Source organism: Pelophylax lessonae, assembly GCF_965119305.1.
Source record: "Pelophylax lessonae genome assembly, chromosome: 1".
NCBI lineage: Eukaryota > Metazoa > Chordata > Amphibia > Anura > Ranidae > Pelophylax > Pelophylax lessonae.
The window spans coordinates 76,654,106-76,677,004 of record NC_138768.1 but is presented as its reverse complement, the minus strand read 5'-3'; the positions used below and the strand labels follow the sequence as shown (position 1 = coordinate 76,677,004).

At 41.7% G+C, this 22,899-nt stretch overlaps 1 protein-coding gene across 2 annotated transcripts in view; it reads right to left on the bottom strand.

Moving 5' to 3' along the window:
• The window catches only part of SPEF2 (sperm flagellar 2), a 237,957-nt gene that overhangs the window by 195,307 nt on the left and 19,751 nt on the right, over window positions 1–22,899 (bottom strand). The window contains exons 2-5 of one of the 2 annotated variants that reach the window (XM_082264268.1): window positions 12,071–12,173; window positions 7,013–7,265; window positions 5,724–5,894; window positions 4,324–4,464 (exon numbers count right to left, since the gene is read on the bottom strand). In XM_082264268.1, coding sequence (XP_082120394.1) covers window positions 4,324–4,464; window positions 5,724–5,894; window positions 7,013–7,265; window positions 12,071–12,173 — 668 coding nt within the window. The remainder of the gene's footprint in view (window positions 1–4,323; window positions 4,465–5,723; window positions 5,895–7,012; window positions 7,266–12,070; window positions 12,174–22,899) is intronic. The other variant, XM_082264269.1, reaches the window with a different exon arrangement.

Here is a 22,899-nt window from a genome sequence, read left to right as displayed (position 1 = left end):
CCTCAGCTCTTCATGTACCATGCCCACAGCCCTGCACCATGCTTGCGGCCCCTGCATTTCCTGCACCATGCCCGCAGCCCCTGCATCCATTTGTAACAATGAAAATACATTCTGCATATCAGATATTTACATTACGATTCATAACAGTAGCAAAATTACAGTTATGAAGTAGCAACGAGGAACTGTATTGAAAGGTTGCGTCATTAGGAAGGTTGAGAACCACTGCTGTCGACAGAGATGCCTTTGCAGGCAGTTTACTGTATGAAAATGAGTATAGAAAAACTCATTCAGATGCAACATGTTATAAACATCTGTGATCTATGGCAGTCAGGGTGCCATTGTCTAGCCTGTAGAAGTCTGTGCATCCCTCCATGGATATGCCTCCCCAAACCATCACTGACTCACCACCAAAGGGTCATGCTGAATGATATTACAGGCAGCATAATGTTCTCCATGGCTTCTCCAGACCCTTTCACGTCTGTCACATGTGCTCAGGGTGAACCTGCTATCATCTGTGAAAAGCACAGGGCGCCAGTGGCGGACCTGCAAATTCTGGTGTTCCATGGCAAATTCCAATCAAGCTCCACGGTGTCAGGCACCTGTACACACTCACCCCCCCCCCTTTGCCACACCTGTACGCACTCAGCCCACCTCTCCGCAATTTCTTCAACACAGGGGAGAGGAATGTGGAGAAAATTTAGCTATTTGCTGGGGAGTTAGGTACCATCTCAGGGTCATCTTTTGGGTCATCTCCCAGAGGTTAGAACTTGCTGCATGAGTTTTTTATACACACAATAAAGGTGTTTCATCTGGATTGCGGCCATCCAGGACTTTTTTGCTTTACGTGCTACAGAACATCAGCAGCTGCCAACTACAGTAAACTCTTGGTTTGAGAGTAACTTAGTTTGAGAGCGCTTTGCAAGACAAGCAGATTTTTTTAATAAATTTTGACTTGATATACAAGCGATGTTTTGATATACAAGTAGCGTCATGTATAAAAAAGAAGAGAGGAGCCCCTAAAGTGTAGCAATATGGTTACATTTAATGAAGGTTCAATATTTAGCAACTCACATGGTTGATGATTAAAACAGGCACATCTAAGTATGCAGGCATCTGGGGTAAAGCTGTCCACATAGACCATCCTCTGCACAGCCATTTTCATCATCCCTTCCCCGCTGCACTCCACGAGTGATTCAAAGCCTCACTTTCAGATCACTCTACTGCAGGCTATTCTTCCCGGTCATGATTGCAAACTGACAGTGGTGAGAGCCGGTGGTTCAGAAGATGGTCTATGTGGACAGCTTTACCCCGGATGCCTATTTTAATCATCAACCATGTGAGTTGCTAAATGTTGAACCTTCATTAAATGTAACCATATTGCTACACTTAGAGGCTCCTCTCATCTCTCTTATATTCTGTAGCTCTGCTAGATTTTGCTTCTATTCCCCTTGGGTAGGCTGCATATTGTGGATGGACATTTTATGGTTACACAACCTATCACATTGCTATAATCTTTGTATATAGACTATAAATCGAAGGACTTGTGGAACGAATCATCTGAGTTTCCATGATTTCTTATGGGGAAATTCGCTTTGATATAAGAGTGCTTTGGATTACAAGCATGTTTCCAGAACGAATTATGCTCGCAATCCAAGGTTTTACTGTATATTGAAAGCCAGTGCAGCCACGGACCGCCCCTTCACCCGCCCCTACCTTCTCCTGGGCCTGCTAGGCGGCCAGCCCCTCGGGACGCCTGTGCCCCTTACAATGGCATGGGCTGGCCTCCCCTGATGGCAGCCCTGATTGCATCACAAATACATATATGAAACTGGCCTTAGACTTTGTGGCAAATCAGAACACTACAGTTATAGCAGCAGTCCTCTGAGTCCAGTGCGAAGTGGCTGCCCTTCAACAAAGAAACCTGTCGGGATTATTGGGGGTGATTCAAATAATAATAGGTAATTAAATAATAGAATAAAAATGATTTTAAAAGCCATGTATATTCATATTATGCATAAGAGATTCTGAATGGTACAGCATCCATCTTGTTTTTAAGGTCAAAGAAAGTTCATATATGTTCTGTTGCAAAATGTCTCTTACAAGCTTACAAGACAGAATAGAGTTTTAACAGAGGTCTTTGTATCTATGTAATCTTAAATCAGGTAATACATTGACATCTCTATCAGATAAGACTTAGTCAGTCTGACGCTATGTTAAGGGGGTGATATCTCAGTCTGTCTATGTATTTAACAATGGACAATACCCCAGTATACTCGACATTTAAAGATGAACCATATAAGTTTTTATAGATACATTATTATATGTGAGAAGATATTAGCCATAATTATGTCATTATATTATGCAAGGCATATACATATATATTTAGGAATGTTATATCACATTTTGGGTTTATATTCTTACAGTAGTAATCTTACTTAGACTTAAGACTAGAGTGAATACTAATTACTTAATTTTAAGGTATGTGGTAGGAGTGTTTATATAAGAATTGCTTTGGACTAGTTTAAGTGCTCAAGGTGTCGTAAATATTACAAACTAGACGCTCTGTCTGACAACATGTGGCATGGTCAAATAATTAATGGATCTTCACTAGCTAGAGGTCAATAAGGTCATCAGATAACAATATATTCTATTATTGTTACACACAAAATCTAATGAACGGTACGATACTGCCCTCTATAGACGAAATACCAAATGCAGTTTTGGGATTATTCAGATATTCCCATATAGAAATATTATATTGTATTAAAAATATAATTATTGAAATGGCATTACTTGCCAAGGTGAATGATGGAGATACAGATGGACATTTATGTATGTACTGGGAGTCTGGACAAAGTTTTATGTTGTGTTTTATGATTACTCTTACATATAGAGAAATCATCCTTTAATTTTATTATACCAAGTATTGGGTTAATTATTTAAAGAGGTGTGACTCTGACCTCACCAGTTTAGGTATAGAATATCCCAGCCAATGGGAATAATGTTTCATCCCTCTGGGTTTAACTTATGGTAATTTTAATAGCCCTTTGTTCTTACCATATAAAAGAACACCCCAGATATGAGAGAGGACACATCACATTACATTGCCCAACATACAATACACATACATCACACACACTACTACATTCCTCGATAGACTCATCCAGACATACTCCATCTTGGTCCATCATTCATCTGAAACTTGAAGGGAAGCCACCATCTTAAGAAAGGCATCCATCTTAAGACTCTGGTAACGACCATTTGAAGCTAGCGGCCATCTTAAGTGTGGTAAATATAACCTTGCTATGTTATTTGAGTTTATTCAATTGTTTATTTCCTTCCTTATATGTTTTATATTGCATATTTAAGGGTAATATGATTGCAATCCCAGCCGTATAAACCATAGTAGATTTTTCTCTAAAAAGCTGATTTTTGTTTTTATACATTTTTATTAATATCAGATTTAGTGCATTATTTGCAATTTTAAGTCTTCCGTTTTGCATGGCTTATTCTATCTCCATCTGCAGTGGAATGACTTTCGGCCGTGTGATTCGCAGACAATTATGGTCTGTTTATATAGAACACCTATGGTTTGTGCTTTACCTGGAGAAATGGTAATCTTGCTTTCGTTTCACTTTCACTTTGTTTTACTTTCACTTTCATTATTGAGCTAAACATCACATTGCATTGATTGTTTGAAGTTAGTAGTTTATGAAGAGTTGTTTCTTTGTGTCACTTCTTGTTTGATCATATATTGTGATTACATGTCTGGAGAATAAATATTTTTATATATATTCCATACTGTAGACTGTACTCACTAAGATTGGTATATGCTTTTAAAAAGAAATTAATCAATTAAAAATAATTCACGACAAATTGATTTATGGCATAAGTGGAGATTCTCCTTCCGCACAGATCTTTGCTTATTAACCATAAATAAATACACTGCTATATTCAGAGCAGTATAAATATTCTGACATAATGAAGTACGAGCGTGAGTTATTATTATTAAATATTCTTACAAACCACAGGGGGGTCGCTCGTTTGGCACTGCCACCATTCACAGAACACCTAGTATTTTTTAAATGAATACAAGGTGTTTTCTGATCAGATGCGTTGAAGAGGCAAGGAAGGATAGCCTCTTGGCACTGGACTTGTAAGACCTCCGCTATCACTGCAGAGGAGAATACTACAATGATTTGCAGCTTCCTCAAGGATTGCTCAGGTATCAGATATGCATTCTTACATTGGTCCAAGCTGGACCAATGTAACTATGCACAAACATTCAAATCTAAACTCTAACATGAATGACAATAAATGTACCTCTGCTTCTTTCTTTTTCCTGAGGATCTTCTGTGCTTCTATTGCTCTTAATGTTCGGTTTTGTGGAGGTTTGGGAATCTGCACAATTGCAGCCTGAATTCGGGCCATTATTTCATTTTGTCTCCTTCTTGCTCGGCGAAGCTAGTGAAGGAAAACATAAGCAAACTTGTACTATTTTATATTATTTAAAGTCTATTTCCTGGCAATACCAAAATTATTTCCAAACCTCCCTCTCTCCACCTTCAGAACATTCTTAACATAATTATTTTCCTTTACCTTGTTCCATTAGAGAGAAAAAGCTTTTATTACTTCCTCTAACATCACTTGATGTAATTAAATTACAAAAACAATTGATCTAAGAATGGAGGGGGGTCAGATCTTTTAATCATCTGCCTGTCCTTCATTAATAGATTATATTTTATTTATAGAAGCTAAAGTATCGCCTTCTATGAATGAAGAATCTGAGCAGAAAGGGAGGACATAGTCAGCACTCTTGATGACAGCCTGTAACAGCTCCCACAGTTCCATTAACCCCCCAAAAAATATGCAATCGTGACAGCGAGGAAGGGGGGACATGGAAGGAGGAGGATGTCATCTAACAGAGAGGCATCAGCACAAGGGGCACATCCTACTGACTGTAAGGCATGTTATTTTGGCTGCACTTTAAGTAACAATAAGAGCAGGCTTTAAAGTGGAAGAAAAGGCTACACCCAACTCTAAACCTACTCTCAGCCACATTCTAACCCTAATCTATCTAGCCCTATAAAGAAAAAAATGCCTTACCTATTCTGAAGCCACTTCACTCTGGTCCCAGGCTGACTAGTGTGTAGGAGAGACAGCCAACAATGGAAGCCCCATAGTAAGTCTACGCAGGGCTGGGACAAGGGGTGGGCAGGAGGGACGGTTGCCCTGGGCGCAAGGGTTAAATGCAGGGATGGGGGAGCGCCTTGACCCTAACCCTAAGGGAAGGGGGAGGTGCAGTTTGGCATCCTTGCCCTGGGCGATGGATGACCTTTTACCGGCACTGAGTCTACATTTGACGTCACTTCCCAGGCATTTCCCAACCATTGTTGGCTTTCTCCTGCACACAGACGGCGCTGCTGGAGACCAGACCAGCTTCGGAATAGGTAAGTATAGTGATCTTTTCTTTACAGGGCTAGATAGATCAGGCTTAGAATGTGGCTGAAAGTAGGTTTAAAGTTAGCTGCGTTTTGCGTAAACTTCCACTTTAAGTAACAATATACAATATGTATCACAATATAGCAGTTCTGATGTATTTTTCTCATTTAAAAGAACAGTATAAAATGAAATTCCATCACTGTAAAATCTCCAGCATACAGAAGTCATTGGCTGGCTATAGATTTTACAGCATAGGATCATCTCATCTACATTCATGCTACCTTTTCAATATCCTGTATTCTTAGTTCCTCTTGTATCTTCTGGATTTTCTTCAATTCATCGTTTTGTATTTGGGCCATCTTCTCATCCATCTCTTTTGCTTTTAGATCAAACTGTTCAGTCACTTGTTGCAAATTTAAATCTGTCTGCCGAGGTACCAGTGTTTTAAGTCGCTAGAAGAGATCACATAAAGCACTATTCAGCTCAGCAGCTTGGAATTCAAAATAATTACACAAATTCTAAAAGGTATCAAATATGGGTTTAGAGCACAAGCTTTATGAAGTACACTGCCAATTTAATTTTGAAATGCATTTTGGTTTCTGGCAACAGTAGATTACACAAATTTCAGATTTAGGCAAATTGAGCAAACTGATTTTAGGCAGCTTTGGTAATGGTGAATAGTAGGGATGCGCGCATTCAGGTGCATGTCAATTAGCATATACACATACCTATCTTTGGTCTTGGCACCAAATGTGCTACTTGAGGCTTAGCCTTACTACGAGACTGGTCATCAGCTGCACTTCTGTAAAATGACTTGACCCCAACATTGCCTGTGCCTAAACCTTCGCTTGCCTCCTAAATCTGCACCTGCCTGTCCAATCATATCCTTTCCCTGTCTGATCATTGTCAGTCTGCCAGTTTCCCTTTCATCTATCTATACCCTGCACCTTCACTGGCTATGGGTTCTATTCCTGCCTCAGTATTCCTTGGCTGGATGATTTCCTGCTCAGCTTCACAGGTACAAACAAATGACCACTGCCCACCCCTATGACTGGCCTTCACAGCAGGGGTTTAGTCTGCACATATTTGCAAATACATGCGTAAGCTGCAAAGCCACTTCACAGCACCCCAGTATTATCTGCAGTCCTAACTCTATACATTTTCTGAGAGCTCCCACAGTAGAAGCACATGCATAATAATAGATAGATAGGGGGCAGGTAAATCTGGAGGGAACTCCTCCCCCACCCTTCCTTAAAATCACAGGGGCAAACTGGATACCAAGCATATAGTACAATGGCAGCAAAGGCACCCAGTGTGTCCCCTGTTTTTAACGTAAACTGTTAGACAGGATAGAGTAGCTGTGAGAGCAGCGGCTCATGTGCACATCGCTGGATCGAGATCGGGCTGCACACAGAAGGTTTTTAATCTGCACAGAATGCATGAAGATGAAAACCTTCTGCCTTTAGAACTACGTTAAGGTAAAAAACCTTTTGCCTTTAGAACCATTTTAATGTATGACAGAAATTCAGCTGTAAGTGGCTCTTAACAATGATAAACATTACTTCCTTACCTCTCTATACATTTCAGTGCCAATACTTTGCAGCTTTGCTGGGGCGGCTGGTCTCAAGGTCTCCAGAGCAACTCCTGTGAGACCGGCTTTCTTCTTCCTCTGCAAAGCGATGTATAACTGGTAGAGAAGTCTTGTGGCAGCTCCATATTGCTCCGACATGATATTCTGGGCCACATTCTGGTCAAATGGGATGCCTAATAGCTGCAACGTGGGCTCCATTCGGGTAAAATTGTTTAGCTTGGCATTGGCTGCTCTGAGGTAAACAGAAACACGCAAGTGAATAGAACTGTACCTTTGTAGATGCTTTGAACAATACATTTGAGAACAGGAAAGTGCTAAGAAGAAGTGATATTTATTGAACCGATCTACAAAATAGTACAGTTTAGAAAAGCAAAGCAAATATGAAGTGATTACCTATAAAAAAAAAAAAAATCCAACAAGCAATATGCTTGTTGCTATCACCAATAGCTTTATTTGCTACAAGTCTTCTAAAAATAGCCCTATATTATTTTAGCACCCTACAGGTAGGTGCTAGGTAAAAGTATAGTAGGCCTTGTATGCCTAACAGCAGGGCCATGTTTCCTTTTTCAGGTAGGTTGTCATGACTCCCAAGTGTGTCTTCTGAGGAGGGGAGTCTCCCCACTGGCTCTAAAGGAGGCTTGCTATCACCAATAGCTTTATTTGCTACAAGTCTTCTAAAAATAGCCCTATATTATTTTAGCACCCTACAGGTAGGTGCTAGGTAAAAGTATAGTAGGCCTTGTATGCCTAACAGCAGGGCCATGTTTCCTTTTTCAGGTAGGTTGTCATGACTCCCAAGTGTGTCTTCTGAGGAGGGGAGTCTCCCCACTGGCTCTAAAGGAGGCTTCTGAAAGAGCAGTGGAGGAAACCCAAGCAGAGATACATTCAGGCTTGTATCTACCCCAGGAGGCAGATTCTGCCACAGAGGATTCTGGGGGAGGCTATAAGTCTGAAGGGGGCGCATGGCTTGGCGTCTTTGGCGAATGGCTGTCTCTCCTCCTGTCTGAGGAAGTGGATGTCTCGGGGTGTCGACTGAGGATTCAGAGAGAGTGCTGAGTTGAGCTGAGGGGATCCGGTGTGCCGAGAACCAGCGGAGAGGGGTCCAGTCCTATGAAAGCCTACACAGGTCGTGAGTACTGAGGATTGCCCCTGGGGGTCTTCCTGAAGTGTTAGAGGAGACCACTCCGGAGGAGGTTCTGGGATCCAGTGTCAGCTATCTGTAAAGGGGGGTACATAGGTTGAGGACCCTGAAGTAGCAGAGGGGATACCTAGTCAGTGGACCCTGAAGAGCTAAAAGTGTAAAGGGCGCATCTGCAGTTTGGGCCCTGAATTGTACAGAGTACCAGTTGAGAGTTGCAACCATACGGGAATTCACAGCAAGCTACCTCCAGCCAGTGCCAGGCTGGAGAGAGGGGTCAGAGACTTTGCATTGCAGCAGTGTCAGCAGTTCTATGCTCCACAGTCCTGAGTCTTCTGGACCTAGAGTCGAGGATTCAGCACTTCTTTCAAGTTACAGTGTGTTCTAAGCGTCAGTGAGCGTTGGCTAGCGTCGGCTGGCATCAAGGCAGCGTTAACAGACATTTTCTGGATAAAGTCCCAAGTTGTACTTAGTTGAGCCTAAAGGAGTATCCCACTCATTCCCTTCTCCCATCCCCTTATCTACAATAAAACCACAAAACAAAGATGCCAGAGTTGTCAATGTCTCAGTTCTCACACCCAAGGCCGCAGCTCACATGGGCTGGAGAGGTAACCGGTAATAATGGCAGACCCACATCAGGCCACAGGCCTGGAAATTTTGCTACAATTATAATGTATGAAAAAAAGAGCAGGAAAACATTGAAAACCTGGTATGGCCAAAAAAAGGCCATAGGTAACAAAACTGCTAATGTGCAGGTGCCATATAATGCCTGTCAATTCCTGTGCTTCAATGGAGCCCAACCTCAACCAGGCAGGCTCGGCGACGTGGGTTATATTAACGGACCATTGATGGTTCGGTACATGTTAGTACCCCCGCCTCCCTATAATAGGATGCTGTGACGCTTTGTTGTACCTGCCTGAAACCAGTCATATACTATATATAGGCTGTAATCAACGCATACCCTTTTATGCATATACACAAAAAACTACTCTATCCGATTTGCCTGAGTGAGGAGGCGACTGAAATTGGACATATGAAGTGTCACCATCAGAGTGTTGATCAGTGGATCCTCCGGATTCTTGGACGTAGCAGTGAACTACTCGGCTTTAATGGATTATTACCCTGTATAGTACATAAAGTGGTCTTCCGACATTGACTGAGATGCTGGATATCCAAATATACATTTGAGAACAGTTATGAATTTTGGCTGCTATATATGATTATTAAGTTATTGATGTTTCTGTACTGCGTATTTGCCGTAGTCTGCCATCTCCTGAGTCATTAAAAAGGAAATACCGGTCTGTCATGGTCTCTCTGGTCCTGAGGAAGCCTTGAGCGAAACGCGTCGGCTTGCTGGGGACCTACATTGACCGCATTACATCTGAGACCTACTCTCCATCCTACACAGGCTTTTGGTTTCCCCCTTCGGGATGTATTTCTACCCTAATGACCCCTATTAATTGTTTTTATACCCTAATTTTTTCTATGTGTTTTGTCTTTGTTAACATGTGCGTGATCGCCCATGTTTTTTATTTGTAAATCTAATAAAATGTAAATTGTTTTATATATTGGTTTTGGTTTGATCCTTCTCCTCCCACTGGCACGCAAAGCCCCACTTTTTTCTGTCCTTTTAATTTGGAAAAAAAGTTTGTTTAGCATTGGCAGGTTGATCAAGGAAACTGCTGACATTGCACCCACTGGGGAGATTTTTCCACTCATTCTTTGTTTCAGGTATAGTAGAATGCCATCAAGAAATTAAGTGAGGGAAATTCTCCCCAATAGGAACACAGACAGTCAGTAATTGGGCTTCTAATCTTTCCAAATATTAGCTATGTACAGTGTTCAATGATACAAGAAAGCCTTATCTTAATTAAGAAAAGTGTATATTCCTCACCTTTCTGAGTCACACCCTATGATTGTGATCATGCCTTTCTTGGAAAAACACGTTAAGAAGGTGGTGATTTCTTTCGGGTTGAGACACTGTTTGCAGTTAAATAGTTGATGCCTAAATAAAGTATTTGGATGGGTGGAGACTGGAGCACAGCTCCCATTCATTTATTCCCTATAATGGTGAGCCAGGATGGGTTTCTTTAAAGCTGACACCCTGTTTATCCATGGACATGTGAGAGGAGCAGTTTTGGAGCAGTGTTGCAGGTTTGGGATGTTTCAACTATATGGAAGTCTTGTGAAGAAATTAATGGTTCTTGGATGGCCGCACTCCAATTGCAACCTTTATTGATGTATTAAAATCCATACAGCATCAGAGAACACAAAAAACAGCAGCAGCTGACAAGTTTCACACCTAACATTGGTGCTTAATCATAGCTGATCATCAACAGCTGCTGCTGTTTTTTGTGTTCTCTGATGCTGTATGGATTTTAATACATCAATAAAGGTTTCAATTGGAGTGTGGCTGTCCAAGAACCATTAATTTCTTCACTTGAATTGCAGAGCCAGCACCTGTGTACATAGGGAAGCGTGAGTTGGAGGACGCACACCTGGAGCGGTAACATTTCTGGAATACATGGAAATCTTGTTTAATTATTATGTACACCTAAAATGGGACTGAGCTCAAACATGTAAGATTTGCTATGTTATCGGGAACATAGAAAGTTGTTAATTGTGCCTAATCACTATCCTAAAAAAAAAAGAAAATTGACTTTTTGTTTCTAATCCATCCTGTGCAGCCTCAAATTAGTACATCTGCAATTTTGGATAACCTAAGGCACTTCTACATCTTTCTGCTAGCCTTATTATATTTCTTGATGTCATTTCTGCGCAGCTCATTGTTCTTTTAAGAGAGAAAGTTGTACCTGAGGACCTACAGTACAAGAATCTCCCTGCTACAGCTTCTTCCTTTTTGCGAATATGTGCTTCAGCCATCTTTCCTACTTCTTCTTTATTATTATCACACCAGTCATCTGATCATCAGTCATCGTCAGCTAATTGTTATGAGAAAGAAAAGTCCTGCTCTGAAGATGGCTGCCTCCACACAGAGACACAGTGAAGAACAAGACATGGTGGGGGAAATTTACTAACGCTGGTGCACACAGAATCTGCTACAGCTTCTATCTTCAACTTTTTCAATTAAGATTTGACAATAAAACCTAGAAGCCGATTGGTTACTATGCACAGCTGCACCAGATTCCATGTGACACTGTTTTAGTTAATCTCCCCTGCTGCAGGGAACCTACAAGCAATACTAGTGACTTATTATTGGCCTTCTGTTTGCCTTTTTTTCTGCACAGCTACCACAGCTTAGATCCTCCTAATAATGGTATCCAGCTAAAACTTCTGTTAAAATTGTACAGCTCTCTGGGCTATCTGTTATTGCTTAGCAAAATCTCCTTCCACAAACTCTTAGTGTCCATTCACACTACCGCGACTTGTCAGCCTGACAAGTCGTGGTCCGTTGCGGTCCATGCAGTGCTACAGGACCCGTTCTAATAAGAGCGACACAAGTTGCTCCGACTTAGAAAAAGGGTCCTGTACTACTTCGGGGCGACCTCGGAGCGACTTGCATAGACATTCATTATATGAAGTCCGTGCAAGTCGCGGTGCACGCGACTTCACAGGTCGCCCCCGAAGTCTGAGTGACCTAGTGTGAACCGGCACTTATGGTAACAACAGTTTCACCAAACAGGAAGTGAAGGGAAATCTGCACATACAGCCAAAAATTCCTTTCCTGGGACCAATTCATGGCAGCAAATATGTAGTAGGTGGGGAGTCTTACCCCATGTATGTTGCCATGTTGGCACCACGAAAACAATTATTCCTGTCTGTGAGGACTATGGTCTGAACTCAATCTTGGAGCCCAAGTCAGCGGCCTGAAAACAGAACTACCTTGATGACAATTAATAGGAAGGCATAATTTCATGCATACAGAAAACAAAACTCACCTGCTCTGTGAAAATTGGTCAAAGTCATCTTGTAACTGATATTTGTGCAGCACTTCCCCAACAAGATATCCTGTGGCAAACTCTTTGGCAAAACTCTTAGGTTCTAGAAACAAAAAGAATGTAAAGACCAATTGAAGAGCACAGGTACAAGCATTTAGTGAAGTGTAAGTACTACCCAACAGTGCATACCCTGCAACTGTGCTAAACTAAAAAAAAGTCCACTCAGCTATTCTATGTCACCTGCTACATCTAGATTTTACAGAGTTCGGTAGACTGGGTGCACCTGCTTTCTTGAAGCCTGCACAGTCTTTCTCTTCTCCTGTACCAAATCATGTTAAATCTGACTGATAGTTAAAAAAATATATTATGGATCAGGCTTTCTGTAAATGAAAGACGAGGAGCTGGCAATAGAGGTGTTTCAGAACACTGCCTATACAAGCAGTAAAAAAGAGTGCTGAGTTCACCACATGAGCTAGGAGTAACCTGGCCTACAGTACACTGGAGTATACAAACCAGAGTTCAGACTTTGGGTTGGAATTGAATTTGAGGAATGCCCAAGTTCATCTCCAATCACCAGATTACCAAAAAAAAAAAAAAAAACTGGTATGCCACATCTATGCCTGGCTGATAAACTGAAGGCCTGGTTAGGAAAGCTGTGCTCACTGAATACATCTCAATAAAATTTAATTTTACTTTTTTTTTTTTTAACACATCAAATAGGAAAAAATCATGTTCTTAAAAAAAGAGTTGAAGAGATTCTTTAGTAAGGAACTAAACCCATTGATTGAACAGTGTCAATAACAGTTAGTTAACCAAGCATGTTCTAGGAATTTAACTGTCACATTGGTTGTGCTCTCAACCAAACTGTCAAACCATTAAATGGCCGCTGTCATAACTGATCACATGTACAGCATGATGGCAGTTGCAGATTAAACCGAGGCCATAATGGCAGCTTACTTGGCTGAAAATGATGGGGGGGGGGGGGTTTAGTTCTGCTCTAAAGGTTCCTTGTAATCTAACTATTAGTAAAGGAACATGTTAAAGCGGAGTTCCGGGCACAAAATTCAATTTCTAATAATTACTGCATTGTATTCCTTACTCTCCGCTGAGTCAGAATTGGATATTCCCATAGTTTTTTTTTTTTCACTTACCTGTTTACAGAGGTTTGTATACTCACCTTTCAAATGACTTCCTCCCTCCTGTGCCTCGGCTCTCCTCGTCACTTCCTGCCGCAATGCGTCCTGGGAGCTCTTCCTCGGCCCTCCCATGATGCACTTTGCAGTCACATGGGCGGCCGACCACTGTTCTCATTTCTTGACTCACAGGCCTACGCCCACTGGAATCAGGAAGAAGGGAAGACATTTCCCCACAACGGACTCGGCAATCCACAACAAAGATGGCGCCGCACATCAGAAATTATATAAAGTAAGATTTTATTCTTGCAAACTCATTATTTCACCATTCTAACCAGGATTAGCGGATGTATCGATGTGTAAGGGTGATTGTTAGGGGGAGATTGAAAAAAAAAAAAAACGATTCTGTGCCCGGAACTCCGCTTTAAGGAGGCAACGGTTTATTTTGGATGGAGACACCATGATTGCAGCTACCTGTATATTGTTGATGCTTGAATAAAAGTATTTGGAAGAGTGGAGATTGGAGTGTGGCTCTCATTTATCTATTTCTTACAATGGTGAGCCAGGATGGGCTTCTTTGAACCGGCACCCTGATTATCTGGGAGAAGAGCGAGTCTGGAGCGATGCTGTGGGTTTGGGGTGTTTCAAGTGCAAAGTCTATTTGTAGCTTCATTCTTTAACTGTTAGATAAAGTCAGGATTTCCAAAACATTTTAAGTTTTACAAAGCCCATTTTTTGTTTAATAGTGTTCTTTTTTTACATTTTTTATTTAAGAAAGGGCAACATCACATACATCAAACACTGAGATGTTGTACAAATTATAAGCAGCAAGAAGTTTGCAACCTCAGGTAGATGAAAACCTATTTTAGATGCACAGATGCTACCCGACTTTTAGAATCAAAGAGAACTTAACTGTGGAGGGTTCCCCAGAATAACAGGAGGAGTAAGTGAGGGGTGAAGGGGAAAGATAGGTCTATAGTAAGAGTGCGTTCTGCCCTTCTGATGAATCGGCTCAACAATGTGGGAGTTTAATAGTGCTTTAGCACCATCCCAATCTAAATTTCTCTAGCAGCACTGGAGATCAAGACTGCTGCTGCTTTGTGCGAGAACACAAATCCTTCAAGAGTTGTCCAACATGTCCTTGTTGAGTCACAAATACTGTGCTCCCTATTTACTCTTCCCAAATGTATCCAAAACCAAACATAGTTTAGATCGATCATTCTGAACCAGGGTTTTCTAGGGTTTTTTTCAGATATTACTAGGGGTTCCTTGAGTTAGGGCAAATTCAGCTCTTAAGTAAATAACCACTGACACCAATGATCGTTTCCACTATTAGGTAAGACAGGTATTTTTCCCACTGGCCACCAATTTAAGGAGCATTCTTCTAACTGATCATAAATATAAGGAGCATTCTTCTAACTGATCATAATATAAGGAGCATTCTTACCACTGAACACCACTGTAAAGGGGCTCTTCCCCATTATGTAATGATGTCGTTCTGCTAATGACCACAAGTGTAATGGGGCCCTTATTCCAATGGTTACCAGTGTATTGTGGCTCTTCCAATGACACCAGTGTAATGTTGTCTTTCTTCCAATGAAAACAAGTGTAATGGGGCTCTTATTCCTAAGACCACCAGTGTAATGGGGCCTTTCTTCCTATGATTACCAGTGTAATGGGGCCCTTCCAATGACCACCAGTGTAATGGGGCCCTTCTTCCAATGATTACTAGTGTAATGGGGCCCTTCTTCCAATGATTACCAGTGTAATGGGGGCCTGTCTTCCAATGATTACCAGTGTAATGGGGCCCTTCTTCCAATGACCATCAGTGTAATGGGGCCATTCTTCCAATGACCACCAGTGTAATGGGGCCCTTCTTCCAATGATTACCAGTGTAATGGGGCCCTTCTTCCAATAACCACCAGTGTAATGGGGCCCGTCTTCAAATTATTACCAGTGTAATGGTGCCCATCTTCCAATGATTACCAGTGTAATGGGGCCCTTCTTCCAATGACCACCATTTTAATGGGGCCCTTCTTCCAATAATTACCAGTGTAATGGGGCCCTTCTTCCAATGACCACCAGTGTAATGGGGCCTGTCTTCCAATGACAACTAGTGTAACAGTGCGCTTCTCCTAATGACCACACATGCAAGGTGGTTCTTCTCCCACTGACCAATCAGAAGGAGCATTTCACTGTCAATTTATTTTTTGAACATTAATAATATTTGTTTCATTTCATTATTAATACTTACAATTATTGGTATTTATAATACTCTAAGCACAGAATGTTCTTTATTATTTTATTTATTCTGATCTACCATCTACTGTTTAGGCCAATGCACCCTGAGCTGTAGATATAGTAATTAGAAGCAATAGATCCCTGTGGTTTGAAAGTTATTTCAAGGGTTTCTCTATTATAAAAATGTTGAGAAAGCTTGGTTTAGATGGAATTAAGCTTTTAAGCACAATAGAGGGGATTTATAAATCTCTAGCAATGTCTATGCTTTACCAACAAAATGCAATTTTGCAAATTATTCAGCTTCTAAATAGTCTCACAATTGCAACTGGGCTAAATAAATTTGCTTCTAAAAAAAATCACTTTGGCAAAAAAAAAAAAAAGACTGCATTTTTAGTCTGCATGTATGTTATCAGTGTGACTGTCCCCATATGGGTCTGTTGCTGCTGTGTAGGGCTAAATTACTATAGAGCAAAATACAAAGCTTTATTTCCGTCTGGCATTAGGAGCAGAACATAAACAGTGCAAGCATGTGAAGAGCAGGTCTACAGGGACACAGATGTTTGTTCTCCCTTGCAATTCAATCTTGTTTGTTGGCTGAAGGTGAATCAGAACATTGCTAAGCGCGTTCCAAGATCACATATAGGATTAGGATGGTGCGTTGGAAACCAGCCAATCTTTAAATGACAAAAGCTTGTCACAGACACATTACCATTATATTATAAATAACTATATTATTATATAGGAAAAAATATTTTTCAGCACAAAATTTTTTTAGTGCAGCTTCAACACTGATTTTTGACACAGCTTGCAACTGCCACAAAAATATTCAGTGCATCAGATAATGGCTTCTGCCAAGGTCATGGTTAGATTTATGTTTAGGGTTACTAAATCAGGTTGCATTGAAATGATATCTAAACCCAATATATTGTAGCTTACCACGGGCCTATATAGATACAATAAAACACTTTCATTTGTATGATTACCAGACCAAAAGAAAGCAAAGTAAGACAGTTCACTTTTAGGCTGGGTTCATTGGGTAGATTGATTTACGGAGGGTAGTAAAGCAGCAGTATCCAGGCATTCAGGAGGTTATACTGTCACCTCCAGAATACCTGTTTTTTTTTTTCCTTTTTTTTTTTTGGCCAACAGCAATGTTGCATTGTGCTAATGTGCCACAACCACAAGTCAAGTGTTTGCTCCAGCACGTTTTCATTGACTTTAACCACTTCCATAAGTTGGTAATGCTTGCAGCTCTGTACAACCGATGTGGAATTTATGCCTATACCTTTGTATGGTTCTTGTTATGTTTATAAAACTTTGTACTTCCTGCAAAACGTATTAAACTTTCATTTATATAAAAAAAAAAAAAAAGAAATATGGCAGTTGTCATTACTTTAAAGGTTCATCCTAATCCAAGTTTCATTACCTAGTAAGTCTCTGATCTGGAACAAGCTTGCAACCACTAAATTTTAAAAAAGTGTTAAAGAAGAAGTAGGGCCAAAGCTATCCTTAGACCGCTGTCAGCTGAGAATGGGTCACAGGACTGCAGAATGAAGTGCACTCCTGTGACCCATTCTCAGCTGACAGCGGTCTAAAGACTGCTGTTGGCTGACTTCACTCAGCCGCTGAGAGCCTAAGCCAGCCGCTCCCACCCCTTCACAGCCCAGTGCTCCAGTGAGCGCTAGAGAGGCAGAGCAGAGAGCCGGTGACTGACAGAGAGCACATTTTTGCGTGTTTTTATTGAGATTATTTGAGCTTTTTTGAGCATGTCTTTTTTTTATTTTTTTTTTTTTACAAAGCCTCCCCTTAGCTCATTTTTACTATATTTTGTGTGTGATTTTGAGCTTTTTTTGTACTTTTTTGCACATTTTTGGGCACTTAGCTAATTTTTCCTTCATTTTGTGTGCGTTTTTGAGCTTTTTTTGTACTTTTTCACGCCCCTCTCAAAAACGCAAGTTTGGTGAGGTTTTTTTCTGCATGTATGCTCATATGCTGAATAAGCCATAGTGTGCATGGACAAATTGACTAACATAGACAGGAGTTTCCAGACAGAAAAAATGAGAGCTCAAAAAAGCTCAAAAGCCTGTGGGAGAAGCTTCTTTGAGCTTCTTTGAGATGCAGCTTGCATGAGCTCTTAGAAGCAGTGGGGGAATGATGCTGCATCCATCTAGGTGAGTATGCTTTTTTTTGTTTTGTTTTTTAACCCATCCTTCTCTTTTAATACCCGTCCTGTGTACTTGTTCCCAGTTACTAACTCACTAAGTAGTGAAGCCACGGTCAAGATGACAGCTTTAGAGTCTGAATTTTTAAAAATGAAGCCAGCAATGGCTGCCTCCATATTTATGTTCTCAAAGGGTTACTATAAGTGTTACCATTAGGGGTTACTTTATAAATTAGAGTCAGGGCTAGGTTAAAATATAAGGAAAAGTTGAATTAGGAGGCTGTATGGACTTTTATGGTACCCACATGGACAACAAACACAAAAATAGTCTAAAAACATTATTTTATTACATCATTTAAATAAAACATATGCAGTATTGTGCCCTGACAAAGGTACTAAAACCACTTTCTCTTTAGTGGATAATTCCATAGTGATACCAATAGCCGAATCTTATGGTCTATCACAGGGGTCGCCAAACTTTTCAAACGAAGGTCCAGTCTATTGTCCTTCAGACTTTAGGAGGGCTGGGCTGGCTTTGCCCAGTGGGGGCAGAAAATGTCCCGGGCCCAGCATCAGTGAGAATAAATATGGCCTCAGGGCTGGTGGTCAGTAGGAGGAGGAGGAGTGCCCCTATTGGTATGAGGAATAGTATCCCATCATTGGTATCGGTGGAGGAAATAATGCCCCCTTGTTGGTGTCAGTGGGAGGGATAGTGCATCATACCAGTTAGAGAAATAGTGCCCTTAGGGCCAGATAAAGGCAAGCAAAGGGCCACATCTGGCCCCCGGGCCACAGTTTGGAGACCCCTGGTCTATCACATAGAGCAGTGTTTCTCAACCAGGGTTCCGTGGAAGTCTAGGGTTCCTCCAGAGGTTGCTAGGGGTTCCTTGAGCAATGAGCAATTTCTGCCTCTCAGATAAGTTCCCCCTGACACCATTGATCTTTTTAGCTGTCTGGAAGAAGGTAATTCTTCCCAATGTCAACACGTGTAAGGAGCATTCATGCCACTGACCATCACACCAATGTATCACGAGTTGTAGATATAGTCATTTTCAGCAGGGGTTCCCTGAGACCTGAAAATTATTTCAAGGGTTCCTCTGTGTTGAAAAGTTTGAGAAAGGCTGACATAGAGCCTATCTGTATCTTCTCAACAGGTTTCGCAGTAACTGTCCGCTTCTTCGTGAGTATTTTTTAGAGAGCAAAATTATCTTTAGACAATAATAATCATAAAAAGGGAGAAAACAGAATACCATTTAATTTATATGGTTGGACATGAAGATCCAGATAATAGAGATGTATAAGGGCTTACCCATTACCCAAGGAGGTTCACAGCATGTGGGACGCCAAGGGCAAACTCCTCCCGGCAGTTATGTGAGCACTAAAACAAAGGGTGCAAGAATCTTGCCTATCAAGTATATAGAATATTTTGATTTTAGTGAAAGGCCCACAACATATAAAAAAAAGACCAAAACTGTAACTTTAAATTGAATGCATTATTAGTGTTTTAGATTTAAAGTTAAAGTTTTGGGTCTTTTTTCGATTATTATTGTCTTTCTATAGATCATTTTTCTCTCTAAAAATACTCCTGAAGAAGCGGACAATACCACGAAAAATGTGGAGAAGATACGGATAGGCTCTATGTGATAGACCATAATAAGATTCAGCAATTGGTATCCACTAAAGAGACAGCGGTTTTAGTGCCCTTGTCATGGCACAATACTGCGTATATATTTTTATTTAAATGATGTAATAAAACAATGTTTTTAGACTATTTATGTGTTTGTTGTCTATGTGGGTACCAATAAAACCCATACAGCCTCCAAATTCAACTTTTCCATCTAATGATCTTTGGGCAAAGGTACTTTTAAGTGTTAAATACCTATTGGCACATAACTACCAAAGGGTTAGATTAAAGCTGAACTCTGGCCTTCCCTTCAGCTTTGTACAGGCACATTTCCAGTACTGCTTACTTTGATTTCACTGCACACTTTAAGCTTCATACAGCGAGCATTAGAAACTGCAGCAAGTCACACACAGCCTGCCCTACTTCCTGGTTGGAGGACGCCCAGTATTATCGAGCCTTTTCCTACCCTATCCTTACTGTCCCTAGACTGCCCCTTTCATTCCTTGGGTTCTTTTCCTACCCTATCCTTACTGTCCCTAGACTGCCCCTTTCATTCCTTGGGTTCTTTTCCTACCCTATCCTTACTGTCCCTAGACTGCCCCTTTCATTCCTTGGGTTCTTTTCCTACCCTATCCTTACTGTCCCTAGACTGCCCCTTTCATTCCTTGGGTTCTTTTCCTACCCTATCCTTACTGTCCCTAGACTGCCCCTTTCATTCTTTGGGTAGACTGCCCCTTTCATTCCTTGGGTTCAGTTCTTTCGAACATGGAGGCTCAGCATCACATTTGGGCAATACCTAGGGCAGCCTGGATGCAAATGCAGCCTGCCCAGGAATGCTTAAACATCCAAACTAACGCTCACACATCAAGGCATTTTTTTTTTTTTTCATAATTCCACAATAACCAGAATAAGCATACTGCCTTCATAAGGACTGGAGGCTCTTCAGAAGGGTACTGAGACAGGGTGCTGTTATATTTTCAGGAAGCTTTGCACAGCACCCTGCCGACCCTTTCCGACCAGTCATGGTCTGCCTGCATTGCATAGAGAAGCATGGAGACCCAGTGATGATATCATGGTGTATAAAATAAGTGAAAATGGAAAAGTTTTATAAAAAAGATATTACAAGCATGTTGATGAGAGGGGGTGGAGGAACCAGGGAAAGTTAAAAATGAGTAGACTAAACTACAGCTGTCACTGCAACTTGTTTCAGATGTATCAGATTTTAGACTAAAATGTATCTGGATGCCAACTAGCTACTACTAAAGCAAATTACATAGAAGCATCAGCATACAGCAAGGTCATACTGCTGCTCCATTTGCTGTCTTCTCCTGTCAGCAAGCACCCAGTGTTGCACTGACAGCACTGTGCAATGCAATAGAAGCTGACTGGCTCACACTGCTGGCTCACCCTTCCTGGGTCTTGGCCTTGCTGTTCAGGGAGTTAAAAAAAAGAACAAAAAATAAAGACAAATACTGGTACTTATACTAGTTGTATTTAACACTTAATACATTTTTAATAAACCCATCCCTGGATGATCTATGCGGAGTACAGCTTTAATAACGATCAAACTTCTATCTATTCCACAATAACACAGTTCCTATACAGTGCCTCTGGTAATAACGAGCCGTGCTCTTGTGTACAGGAAAGTCTCTTCCACTTACTCTCTGGAGATCCATTAGGGAAACACACAAGGTCCACTAAGGTAAAACACCTCTGTAACTAAAGCAAAGATACAGCGGCTGCCAAAAGTGGAGTGTTCTACCTTGAACAAAATGTGAATGTCTGGGCTGTGATAAGCTGTGAACTCTAGCAGTAGGCTTGATTTACACTTGTGGTTGGGGAGCGGTAAAAATATGCAGGGTAAGCTGCATTTTTCACCGACCCCTAAACTCTCCCCCTAAAAGTGAATGCAAAATTAAAAAAAAACAAACAAATAAATAAAAATTACAAACAGGTGTATACTTGCCAGCTCTGTGCAATACAATTGCACAGAGCGGCCCTGAACCTCCTTTTCTTGGGTCTTCTGGCTGCTCCTCTCTGGTGCATGCTCCCATTGGAAGCCGCTTCCTATGGTGTCACTCATGCGGGCTTGTCTATAGAGACAGACAGCGGGGCTTGGCCCTGTCCCCCGATCCCTTGTCACTGGCTTTGATTGACAGCAGCAGGACCTAAGGAATGCTTTTAAGGTAAAAAATGTTTACGCTTTATAACCACTTTAACCACTTGCCGACCACCCGCCGCAGTTTTACTGCGGCAGGCTGGTTCGGCTGCGCGAAATGACATAGCTCTACGTCAGTCGTGCGAGTGGTGCTGGGGGGCTCCCACTAGGCAGTGGGGATGCCGTTCCATGGGGCCGGCGGCCTGCGATTGCCACTGGGCACCCGCGATCGCTCCCTGCTGAGAGAGAAGGAAGGTCAGATTTTGTAAACAAAGCTGACCGTTCTGCTCTCTGAAATGATCACAGAGTGCCTGTGATCCTACTATATAGGATCACATGTCTCTATGGTCATTTCACAAGCCCATCCCCCATACAGTTAGAAAACACTCCCCTAGGCTCACACTTAACCCTGTGATTACCACTGTGGTAACCCCTTCCCTGCCAGTGTTATTATTATAGTAACAGTGCATATTTTTAGCACTGATTACTGTAGTTATGTCACTGGTCCCCCCAAAAGTGTCAAAAATGTCAGTTAGGGGTCCGATCTGTCTTCTGCATTGTCACAGCCCCGCTAAAAATCACTGATCACAGCCATTACTTCTAAAAGGCAAAGGTACAGCCCTGAAGCTCACCTAGGTACACAGACCTTATAATGAATAAAAACCTTGTCCAGGGAAGTGACAGAGTTCACATTCATGATTTGAGGTTGAGAATAAATATACTGTTGTCAAAGGACACCAACCTATGTGAAGACAAAACCCATTTTATCATTATTTCTGTTGTTAAATCCCAAGGGAGATGAGCGAGGGGAGCCGTCATTCCTTCAAGGTAGTTCATTTAAAAATGGTGACCAAGAAATCTGTTGCAATCCTGTCTGTCATCAGCACTGAGGGTGTAGGTCAGGCATCACTAAATTGCGGACCACGGTCCGGACACAGACTAAATGACAATCCTACCTGGACCGCAGGTCCGCCATTTAAAAGCCAGGTGATATCCTCCTTCCTCCGCCGCTGCCACAGCATTCATCTTAACAGTGGGTAGTAGACAGAAGACACAGCAGGTCCAGACAGAGGATGGGAGCTGCCCAACTTTTCAAGTTACCAAGCCGGTGATTTGTTGCGGGGCAGTCCTAGCAACCAATCACCTGCCTGTTAATATGAACAGGGCATGGGCAGCTTCTGCCCCATGTCCGGACATGCTGTGCCTACTGCCTTCTACCTGCTAAAGTAGGATTGGTAAGGTTAAAGGAAGGTTGTGATTGGCACAGGGAAACATTATGTAAGGGAGGGGGCATTCACATAAAGAGGACTGGATTGCAAGAAAGGAAGAGAGGTGTGAAGGGGAATGAGATGTCAGTAAGGGGGGCTGTGCAGGGGAATGGGGATGCAAGGAAGGGGGGATTGTGAAGGGGACTGAGATGCAAGTAAGGGTGGGCTGTAAAGGGGACTGGGGTGAAAGGAAGTGGGGCTGTGAAGGGGACTGGGATTAAAGTAAGGGAGGCTGTGAAGGGGA